This window comes from Podarcis raffonei, chromosome 10 (genome assembly GCF_027172205.1).
Source record: "Podarcis raffonei isolate rPodRaf1 chromosome 10, rPodRaf1.pri, whole genome shotgun sequence".
NCBI lineage: Eukaryota > Metazoa > Chordata > Lepidosauria > Squamata > Lacertidae > Podarcis > Podarcis raffonei.
This window is the reverse complement of record NC_070611.1, coordinates 38,564,104-38,576,236: the sequence shown is the minus strand read 5'-3', so window position 1 is coordinate 38,576,236 and position 12,133 is coordinate 38,564,104. Positions and strand designations below refer to the sequence as shown.

The following is a 12,133-nucleotide window of genomic DNA, read 5'->3' as shown; positions in this document are numbered from 1 at the left end:
CTTCATGACCCCATGGACCAGAGCACGCCAGGCACTCCTGTCTTCCACTGCCTCCCGCAGTTTGGTCAGACTCATGTTTGTAGCTTCGAGAACACTGTCCAACCATCTTGTCCTCTGTTGTCCCCTTCTCCTTGTGCCCTCCATCTTTCCCAACATCAGGGTCTTTTCCAGGGAGTCTTCTCTTCTCGTGAGGTGGCCAAAGTATTGGAGCCTCAGCTTCACGATCTGTCCTTCCAGTGAGCACTCAGGGCTGATTTCCTTCAGAATGGAGAGGTTTGATCTTCTTGCAGTCCATGGGACTCTCAAAAGTCTCCTCCAACACCATAATTCAAAAGCATCAATTCTTTGGCGATCAGCCTTCTTTATGGTCCAGTACTGGTGAAGTACTGAAGAACCAGCAGAAAAGTTGCTCTCTTACTTGATTGATGAGGATGGGGCTTTAACATGGTCAACCCCTAAATACCACCAGTGTGTCAGCGAGGCAGAGCAACAATTGAGCCATAAATTGTAAAGATATACAATCCAGAGTAACACAAATAGAGGGGGGCAAATAGTGCATGTCAGTGCCATGTAGAGTTTATGTTTTCCAGCTCTAACTCTTTACCAGCCAAGTCTTTTTAAAATAGAAGGCCAAGCCAAGAACACCAGGAGACATTCTAATTGTGCATGTTATTTCGAAACTGGCTGGGGTTGCCTTGTGCTTATTTGTCTTTTGGCATGAACTTAGCAGCAAAATTATGTTTCCAGACATGCACTTAGGCCACATCAAACTGTTCTTCATCTTTGGACAGCTTTAGCATTGCAGCCCCAATTAATTAATTAACTTGTGTTCCTTAGTTTAACTCATTCTCATTGTCTTTGTCCCTTTATTCCCAAGTGCAGGAGCAAATTAACATTTCCATTTTTCTCAACCCACACACCCTTCCTCTACTCTGAGGCTTTTTCTTTTCTTTGCCTGTGCTTTCTGCCTGGTTGTAATTTGTGAATTTTTTTAATTTAAAAAAATTAGAAAATTCAAAGGAAATGTTAATTATCCCATGTTTCACTTTTCTGTTTAATACATAGCCATCTCATTACTTGATATGGGACGCATGCCTTTAGGAGCAGAAACAGACAGTTTTCATCTTATTCTTTCAGGTTTTCCTCCTCAACAACAGCAAATAAAAATAAAAAGATCCATTCTGATATAAACTTTTCATATGGATTCCTCCATGTAGGGAAAGTGTTAAGTCAGATTTGGCTCTAAGTGTGCTAAAAAGAAAAACAGGTGATGCATTTAGATAACCTAATGAAAAAAGCAGTAGGGCAAACAGAGCTAGGAAAGAAGATAATATGCATCCATGCTGCCATCTAGTGATTATAAAAGTACAAATAAGTTTTTTGACACATGCAACATTATGCTGTGACACACCTATGACATTGCTGTTTCAAGACATCCTTGGTATGGCTCCAGCATTTTATTTATTTATTTAAGCCCTGAACTTTCCAGTTGTATCTGATAATTTTCTTTTCAGATGTAGCTCTTCCAAACAAATTCTTTGCTGCATTCCCACCTCCCGATAAATATCTGTAGATATCTGAAGGCTGCTTTGTGTAGGTCTTGATAAAGACTTATATATGAACATATAAATGAGGCCTCCGGATGGGTGATAATTCTGGGTCGGTGTTCTTCTTCATGAGTACAAGGTTCTCTTTTGCAGTGTCCACACAACATTGTTGTCATCAGTATGCCGTTTCCTATTCCCCGCCCCCAATTTTATTCAGAATTACCCTTTCCAGGGGAAATCCAAATACAGACTTACCTGTGATATCTCAGTGAAGCATTTTCATCTCTCATCTGGAAGCACCCTGAAGAGATTCAGGTCTCTAGCATGGAATTTCAAACTTGTTATGGGACTCACCCCGCTATGCTTCAGGGTACCGTGACCTATTTCAGGTAGAACCATGTGAGAGAGTTCAATGAAAGCTAGATTTTAAAAGCAGAAAACAACTAGCATTTTTGTCACCAGCTATAAACATTCATAAGGCAAAACTTCTGCTTCAGTTGCTTGCCGTTTGTATTTGCCATGCCTTGCTTGAATTCTTACTGTTTTCTTTACTAGCTACTTTCAAACATTCACTGATCAATTCCCAACACTACAGTCTCGGTTCAGGCCCATACAATTTGACTAAATTTTGTAGAGATGAGTAAACAATTTCAGATTGGAGTCACATAAATGTTGGTAGTGTTTTGCTATTATTACTCTGGGGCAGACATGGAATGTCTGTGCCCTGCATGTTCTTCCTTTCACAGAGGGAGCAAGAAAAGAATGTGTGTGTAGTTTTGTTACCTCCACTGATAAGACCTTCGTAGTGGTGGCTTCTATCCTGTGGTATTCCCTTCCAAAAAATATGCAGCTAGCTTCTGATTTTAAAGAAAGTTTTACAAACCTATCTATTTTCGCAGGCTTTTCATTGCATGTTCTGCTGCTATGGTTTATGGCATTTTGAAGTGTTTTTGGCCAAGCCTTGTCCAATTCATTCATTCTTTTATGATATTTAGCAATATCATTCAATTCCTATCAGCCCTAACAAGCATGGCCAATAGTCAGGGGTGATGCAAATGGTACTTCATCAACATTTGGATGGCCAAAAGCTCTGCACACCTAGTGAATTGTGCACGTTTCTTGAAAACCACCTTGTGTATGGTGTCAGCCATTTTTTAAAAAACGATGGCATATAGACACAAGCTATATTTGAGAGAGATCAGTAAGAAATTGGTGTGATGTCTTTACACTGGATATTATTATTATTACTATTACTTCATATGTCAAGCTTTTCCATGTTTGTAAACATTAGACTATGAAATTCAGTTTATGATTTCTTATATGACATGAAGCAGCTGATAAAGACACGAAGAGATGTAAGAAATTCTGAGGAGCAAAAGTTTTGTAGTGTTTTTAAAATTTCACCTTACCAATTGTTTCCCACAAGAGCTTTACAGAAAACCTAATTTCCCTATGTTTTTCTCCCTTAGGAGATGCCCTATGCCTTTCTCCATATGAGATTCACACTGAATTATCTGGACAAAATGAGATGCTTGAGAAAGCGATCTGCAGTTTCCTTCCTAGGAGTCCTTGTCATCTGCTTGTTGTTCATGAACTTATACATTGAAGATAGCTATGTCTTGGTAAGTTTGGTGTATAGAACAAACTACCCTTTAAAACTATTGGATAACAAAAACAAATACAGGTATGTGAGGGTGGGCATTGTCCTCTCCCGTGAGTCATAAAATGTGTGATAGCTTGTCCAAAGGGATTGCTGAACTGTCTGTGGACTGTGAGACAGAGTGAACAATTACTTATTTGCTGAAGAGATGGGTCTGAAAGCAATGATAGCATTGCCTGTTGGAGCCTTCTCTTCATTTCTGCATGATTTATTGAGCAAATGTGAAGCACTGAAACATCAGCCATGCTGCACATCTTGAGTTCAGAAAAAGATGGAATCTACCCAAAGCTCTAGCAATGTTGGCCAGGGGAAAGGAGTAGAAGGTTTCAGGATATTGGATGCTGAAGCTGCAAACATACAGTTCTGGTTTGTCTTCAGCTGGAGTCATTTAGAATCCTTCAGCCACTTCCTAAGTGTGTGTGTTTTTATTGGGGGGAGAACAAACGGCCATGTTGGCTTTGACCAAAGGTCCATCTATTCTTTTTCCAATGGCAACCAGCCAGCTGCTTCTGGAAACCCACAAAAAAGAGAGAGTATGAAATGGATGGGTGTGGTTTGTCCTCCACATTTGCCCACCCAAGATGACTTTGAAGGGAGGATTCTCCCAACTTAGAAGAACTGGGCAAAGTAAATAAATTGTTTTTCCAATTGATTACAAAATTCCTTGCTATTAAAACACCACAGAAAGGATTCACTTTTGTATATGGCTGTTCAGGCTTCAGCCAGCAAGACATTTCCAAGTAAGAGAACCCAACATTTGGTCCTTTTTATTTTTTGTATTCTGCTCAGCTTTTGATATATGGCTTCTTTTTGTGGCACCATCTGCATTAAGATTGTAGGCGGGATTTTATTTATTAACAACCCCTAACTTGTGATTAGATGTGATGTGGCTTATACCATATTTTCTGTCAATCTGGCTGATGCCTCCTTTGGTTTGCTAATTGCTTCAAAATCCCACAGTTACATATCTGGGATTTTTTATTTATTGTGGTTTATGCTGTTTCTGTTTTGCTTGTCTTTAGATCTTTTTGTGAACTTCCCAGATGGCATGATGTATTGTGCTTTATTTGACTTCTTTATAATAAAATGTGTTTTCCCTCCATTGTATCTTTCAAAACAAATTTGGCACATCTCATTGCTGAGCCTCTGCTGTGTTTGTCTAGTTCTTCTGAGATTTTATGGTTCATTCAGTGTCTGAGTTAGACCTAATGAGAAGTAATGTTTTGTACTCACCATAGTTAAGTTCACACATCATGGTCTGAACTTTCAGACAAGCTATGATCTAGAGACATTTGTGGTTTTTGTTAATATATATATGGTACAACCTATGACTTGCAAACTAGCTTCAGACCATGGTTGCAGTTCCTGCATTGTCAGTGCCAAACAAACCACAGTTTGTGAGTAGACCAAAGCTCAAATGTTAAAACAAACCACAGTTTAACTAAACAGACCATGGTTTCATGTTACATCTGAGCTTATCCTATATATTAGGATGTTGGAACTTGTCACTTTTGTTGTTCCTCTTCTTCCTGGACTATCTGATATATTTTATGTGTCCCTCATAATAAGAAAGACTACATACATTTTTGAGAGCTTCCTTTCTCATAAATTCAAATTCACGAGAAAAAGAATTATACAGATTCCAAGGATCAGTTAAATCCTTAGCCCTCTGAATACTCATGTCAAGGTGGTGGGAGCAATGATAAAGATGCTCAGTTATCCAAGGGGAAAATATGTGGGATGGTGTCAGGGGTTGGCTCGGTTGGGTCACTGCCAAGGCACATTGTCCAGGAATGACCCCTCAACCTAGAGTCTTCTGTTGCTCTACCTCCTTGGTGTTGCTACCTTTTCACCTACCCTCTCTAAGTAAATAAAAAGTGTGAGGCGGAGGACAAGTATTTTCTGTATGCTTTGCCCTCTCCTTCTGGGAGGTGGTATGGATTCATTCCCGGGGGAGAGAAAAGCCAATGGGCACAGGGTTGGCATGTTCCTGCCTGAGATATAACAACATATAGTGCCCAAATCATGGAGCATAGTATTCAAAGCCAGCTAGGTTATTTTGGCACCTGAGGCAGAATATCCCTCTCTGTAGCAACAACAACAATGTTGGCTGCCATTTCATGACAGCCAAAATCTGCTGGCTAATGCAGTCACTTCTCTCTTCCTAATGGCAGGGCGGTTCTCAATGGGCAGAGGCAACACTGCTCCAAAGTCAGTGTAAAATCTGAAACCAGCACTGTCCCCTCCAAAAAAGAGAGGACTTTTGAAGCTTTTTCAAAAGTATTATACAACAAATAGAGACATAGAGCTTTTGGGTTTCCATGCCTTATTCAGAATGCGTTCCATGTGTCTAGTACTCTGCCTTAACCAACACTGCCTAAAATGTGCATTGAGGTTGCCATGGAAAAAAGAAGGAAAATCAACATTTCAATGCAGAACCTCCTTTGAGATGCTACAGCCAAGCGGTTTTCACATCTCTTGAGAGAGATGGCTACAATATACATAGATGAAGCATGGCTTTGAGGTGTATTGAAGAAGACACTTGCACGGGAGGTAGTTCTGAAATGTACAGCAGTACCTTTCATACAGTCTGGATTTGTTTTATTGGAAACACATTGTGTTCTTGTTTCAAAGGAGTGTTTTGGACCTGTACTTCATGGGCAGAACTCACGTTCCATGGGAAAATAGTTCTAATATATAATATCATTATATTCAAATAAAAATGGGAAAGTTATTAATCTCCCCTGGCATGTTAAACAACATCAATGTTTAACAAGCTGTCTATCTATCTGATTGTCAATGGAATTTAATTCTATTCCCCCCCAAAAAAAAATATTGTTATCTTTTCTTAACTTTTGGATGATCTTCTATCTCAGCTTGATAATCAGAGATACAAATTAACCTTCTGACTATGTATTCAGCACAGCCCCTTTATTCCTCCTGGGTTTTAGTCCGACCAGCCAACCTCTAATTAAGCAATGTTTCCTGTTTCATCCAAATGAGGACAGTATAGTTAACAACTTTTCAACAAGCCAGGATGTTAAACTCTGCTTTGAGGTTGACTGAACATCCCAACTTGCTCTGAAGCTGTTAATCATTGCTTCTGAATTTGGAAGAAATGGGAAAATGTAGTTAATTGGAAGCCTTCCCAAAATGTTTGCCAAAAAAGAATAAAGTGTCTGAAATAACAAAAAAATGTATTGATATTTCAGTTTAATAAACCAATATATGATTATCCAAACACAGACATTGTGTTCCTGATCCACATCCTGTACATTAATGCTACAGTTTAGCAAGTAATATATGCACATATTGACAGTGCAGATTCAGAATCACATATCTGAATACATTTCTCTATCGCCTATCAAGTTAGATGTATACTGTTTTTGATGCAAATTATAATGCTTGATTCTACCTGAAACCACCTGCACATGCTTATAACCAGGCTAATAGGGACTAATCTACATATATTTGCAGTGTAAGGATGTGTTTTTGTCCCTAAACCCCTCCCCATTCCTCACACTAGCTTCTGAATTGTGAATGTCTTGCTTTTTTCTGTTTCTCTACCAACTGCTAGGATGGAGACAAACAGTTAATCAGAGAAACAGCCACACATCAATTAAACTCAGAGCGATATGTTCACACATTTAAAGATCTGTCCAATTTCTCAGGATCAATAAATGTTTCCTACCGCTATCTGGCTGGCACACCTTTGCTAAGAAAAAGTAAGTATCTGAACATTTCGATTTCATTAAGTAAAGCAAGATTTTTATCTGACCTAATTGCAGCAAGCAGAGAAAAAACTGCAAGTTGGATGTTGCTGCTTAGTAGAGTTGGGTGAAAGAAGCTTTAACTCAGTATTCAATTGATAAACTTTACTTTCCCGCAGAATGTGTATGTCATATGTGCAGAGTGCATGAACACGAAAAGGAAGAGGCCTTCATAACTCCCTAAGTTGTGGCACAGTTTTAGGAAGGGCATAGGATTGATACTTAGGTGGGGTTAGTGATGAGTAAATATGTCAATTTCAGTTTCTCATTTTTCCTTTAGGTCCGTTCTCCACATGTCTACACCAGTTTGTGATTTATTTATTTTTAAACACCTCATGAGAAATTAATTCAACATTTTTTTGATATGAATTTCTCTTACTATGCACATTTTATATGCATTTTCCCATAATAAACACATTTTTGCAAAGCAATTTTCCCCTAATGCGATGCATTTTTGTACATTACTGTCACTAATATATGTATCTATATGCACACTTTACCATTGTATTTACATTTTTGTACACACTACATGGTGTGAGAACTGCATTGCAAAATTCAGAGCAGCACAATTTCAAAGGATAGCTGTGTTCTGGTTCACATGTTGTTTCCGAAAATGCCTGTTTTTTTATTCTTTGAATACCCATACAAAATGAATATGGATCAATTTCCGTGCTCTGGATGAATGTTTGTTGTCTGAATTCAAGACACCAACATGTTGTGATTCGAGGACCCGATCCCCGCTTGGGGAATAAAGACACGTGGACACAGTATGTAAGGTTAATGGGTAAGGAAAAGGCCACAACTTTATTGATTACAGCATGTGAGAAGGTATTGGCTTAGGCATTGGACCACGGAGGAGGAGTTAACTACCAGTAGGGGGAGCCTGTTGATGCTAATACAACTATAGGCTCTCTCCTGATGTCACCAAGGGTCGTGCCATGGCCCCCCGCCACACGGGCATCGGACAGGATCCATGACCGCCAGATTGTCGGAGAAGGCGATGGCCACACCTTGCCCCCTGAAACACCAACAACACATTCCAATGCCTAACTGCCAAATACCACGAAAGTTGTGACGGTTGCTACGAGGTAGGCGAAAAAAACCAAGAGGCCGGGCCAATTTAGCCAATTGGAAAAAACTCCTACCAGGCCCCCTGGTTAAACAGGGCGACCAACCAGAGGTCCATAGCAAAGTTTCAGGAAAGCTAATCTAAAGGGAGTGGAGGGTGGGTGACTCGAAGAAAATGTGTGTGCAATGGCTGGGATGGCTGGCGCGGCCGCGTTTGAGCGGCAAGCCACGCCCCCGCAAGCTTCCCTATTAGGTGCCCAACCAGGGAGGGGCGTGATGCGCCAGCCCTGGAGTTGAAGCAGGGGGCAGAGCGCCCCCTGCATGACGCGGGAATCATCTCCCGCTCACAACCCCTCCCCTCCTGGAGGAGGATAGACTTTACCCAATTTTCTCCGACCAACCCAAAATCTATTTTTTAAGCATAATCTAGCTATGGTTCAGGATATTTCAGGAGCATTGAGTTAAATAGTGAAGACTTCAGCAGAGCTTAATTCTCCCACTGACACCAATACAATTTAAAATGCATGAGTATGACTGGATCAGAGTCCTTGCTTTATTTCCTTTTTAAGTACAAAAGGGGGAGGGGAGACATTAATTTGCCATTTATTCCCTAATGGATGGAATTGTAAACAGTTTGTGAGCCATAACTTTAAAATTCCCATTCCCCAAACAGAGTGTATAGCATTAATATTGTAAATATATTGTTTTCCTGCCAGCATCTTTGTACACATGCCTCCTGGCTTTTTTAGTTCACATCTCACACTACTTCCTGCAGTTAACAACTGATGTTTAATGCAATAGCCTCTGTGTGCTCCCAATACATCTTTCTGGAGAAAAGGTATCAAGATTAGCCAATATATATTATCCTTAAAGCAATCAAAAAATATTCAAAATTATATGCATTCAGGAGAGCTTTTACTTTGTAAAAAAATATCTCTCCCACCCACCCACCAGACACACAAAACTAGGTAGTTTCAAAAGCCATTCATGATGTGATATTGGTGTGGGATCTGCTATCTAAAAGGGGGAAATGCAAAAGGCCGGCTGGCCATATATTTCCTATGGCCTTTGTGATTCAGGTACCTTATTTTGAATAAAATAGCAACTCTGCTTTTACCTTGCAAAGATAGAAGGTGACACCAGTCATGATGGCTATGCTCTGTCTCCACAGCTGGAGGAAGTAATAGTTCTGAATACCAGCTGCTGGAAACCGTAAGAGGAGAGGGTCCTGTTGTGCTTGGGGCCTGCTTGTAGGTTTCCCACAGGCAGCTGGTGGGCCACTTTGAAAACAGGATGCTGGACTAGATGGGCTATCAGCCTGATCCAGTAGGCTCTTCCTTATGTTCCCATGTTCTGACAATATTTGTAATCTCTATTTATTTATTTATTTTATTATTATTATTATTATTATTATTATTATTATTATTATTATTATTATTTGCTTCTCCTTTTCAGGGTATCTTACCATTGGACTGTCCTCTGTCAAAAGGAAAAAGGGGAATTATTTGCTGGAGACAATCAAGTCCATCTTTGAGCAGTCAAGTTATGAAGAGCTGAAGGAAATTGCAGTCGTGGTCCACCTGGCAGAGTTTGATTCCTCCTGGTGTGATGGGATGGTTCAGGATATTTCACAGAAATTTGCCCATCATGTAATTGCTGGGAGATTAATGGTGATCCATACGCCTGAAGAATACTATCCTGTATTGGATGGCCTTAAGAGAAATTATAATGACCCAGAGGACCGAGTGAAATTTCGTTCCAAGCAAAATGTAGATTATGCTTTCTTGCTTAACTTTTGTGCTAACCTTTCTGATTATTATGTGATGCTAGAAGATGATGTTCGGTGTGCAAAAAACTTCTTGACTGTTGTGAAGAAAGTCATAACCTCACGAGAAGGAACATACTGGGTGACATTAGAATTTTCAAAGTTGGGCTACATTGGGAAGTTGTACCATTCCCATGATCTCCCTCGCCTGGCTCATTTCTTGCTGATGTTCTACCAGGAAATGCCTTGTGACTGGCTGCTGATACATTTCCGTGGGCTGTTGGCTCAAAAGGATGTGATACGTTTCAAACCATCTCTCTTCCAGCATATGGGATATTATTCATCCTACAAGGGTGCTGAGAATAAATTGAAAGATGATGACTTTGAAGAGGATTCATTTGACCTTCCTGATAACCCACCTGCCAACCTGCACACTAACATGAATGTATTTGAAAACTATGAAGCAAGCAAGGCATACAGTAGCGTCGACGAGTACTTCTGGGGCAAAGCTCCCTCGACTGGAGACTTCTATATGATCGTCTTTGAAAAACCTATTAAAATTAGCAGAATTAAAGTTGTCACTGGGACAGAAGACCGACAAAATGATATCTTGCATCATGGGGCTCTGGAAGTTGGGGAAAAAATTGTTGGTGGCAAAAAAGGGAGGCAATGTACTACTTTCTTGCGGCTAGGGGAGTTTAAAAATGGAAACTTTGAAATTACAAATGTGGAGCACAAAGTTCTTTTTGATATTAACTGTATGAGAATACTTGTTACCAAAAGCCAAAAGGAATGGTTGATCATTCGGAGCATTAGCATATGGACTTCACAGAGCCCAAGTCAATAAGGCAAATGTACCACAGTAGGTTTTCCCCTTCCTTATAAGGGAAGCTGGCCCCGTCGCTTGAATCCCAAAAATGGTGCCACTCCCTAAATGACTCCACCCAACCCGATTTTTACTAAAGACATTGTCAATCTTGGAAATCATAAAACAAACAAAAGCAATCTAGTTTTTACTGGTTCAGTCAGGCAATATACAACTACTAGTTTGATGGAATGTTTGAATTTTTTTAGGAAGTGCAAACAAGTTCTTGTTCATCTCTCGAGCTCCAAATCCACTTCTCTGTTGTTTTCATCTCCCCTCTGGGGGGAAATCCAATGTACTAACAAAGCAAGTGCTGTTTCATTATTTAAAGGTTTTGTAGGCCTGTGCCAGTATATTGTCAAAAGAATTTGACTCCATCGTATCCACATATAAATTAAAAATGTAATGGTGGTTTGTGTTTGTACAGTGGTTGGTGGTTTGTTTTGTTCTGAAGAAAGTTTTGGTGACAGAACTCCTGTTAATGAAGGTGGTAATCTCTACTGTGAGAACTGTATGAAAGCAGTGTTGATACCCTTTGCAACTTATTTAAAATGAAAATACATGTTCTGCTATAAATCTGTAATGCTCATTCTGTTCACCTCAAGTTCTGTAAACTATTCTTGATCTCAGTCACCATGTCTGGTCCTACCATGATTCATTACATTGAAATGATGCACCAATTCAATTTTATATGCCTTTAGGTTCATTCCCCAGTATTCAGTTTGAATTATGGGAGTAGCCTTTCTGTTTTTCATTATCCGTCGTATTATACTTTAGGGTTCTTTTTGGTCTTCATGTTCAGCACAGAAGAGACTTAGATATGTGACAGCTGCAGAAATGCAGACAATTCTGTAACCTACAAGGAAGATGTGGGGAACCTTTGCCCTCCAGATGTTGCTGAACTCCAACTCCTATTAGCCCCAGCATGCAAGGCCAATGCAGATGGAGGGCCATCGGTTGCCTATAGGTTTTGATGTGCATATGGAGCTCCAACCCTAGGAGCTACTAAGTCAAAGTTCTTGGGGGCTGCAATACAAGAAGAGCCAAGGACAGTTGTAGGAAAGAAGGCCATCCCGGCCTTGGGGCCGGGTCATAGTAAAGTGTGCTACTAAAGTGAACTACTAAAGTGATCTACTGAGTTCTGTGACCACAGAGGATCCCTGCAGTGCTATGCATTGTAGCTAGAAAGAACAACAAAAGAGACTGCTATTGCACAGCTCCATTTCAGTTCAGTGAGTCTTTCCCCTTTGCTCTTCTTGTCAATGGAAGACCTATCAGTAGGTGGGTTTATAACAAGGAGCTCTTTTTCCTACAATATCTTTGTTGTATTACCATGTGAGATATTTCCAATCATTTCCCCAGCCCCCCAGATCAGCTTTCCCTTGTAGTTTTTTTTATAATTAGAAATCTGTCATTCACTGCTGTTTCCCCAGTGTGAGCTTTTCGTTATTGTTGTGG

The 12,133-nt window shown here is 40.0% G+C and overlaps 1 protein-coding gene across 2 annotated transcripts in view; it reads left to right on the top strand.

Annotated features, from left to right (window-relative positions):
* The window catches only part of MGAT4C (MGAT4 family member C), a 309,759-nt gene extending 298,673 nt beyond the window's left edge, over positions 1 to 11,086 (top strand). For both annotated transcript variants that reach the window (XM_053406767.1, XM_053406768.1), the window contains 3 exons: positions 3,017 to 3,169; positions 6,785 to 6,932; positions 9,501 to 11,086. In XM_053406767.1, the coding sequence (XP_053262742.1) occupies positions 3,017 to 3,169; positions 6,785 to 6,932; positions 9,501 to 10,657 (1,458 nt within the window). In that variant the 3' untranslated portion in view covers positions 10,658 to 11,086. The remainder of the gene's footprint in view (positions 1 to 3,016; positions 3,170 to 6,784; positions 6,933 to 9,500) is intronic.
* The last annotated feature ends 1,047 nt before the right edge of the window (positions 11,087 to 12,133 follow it).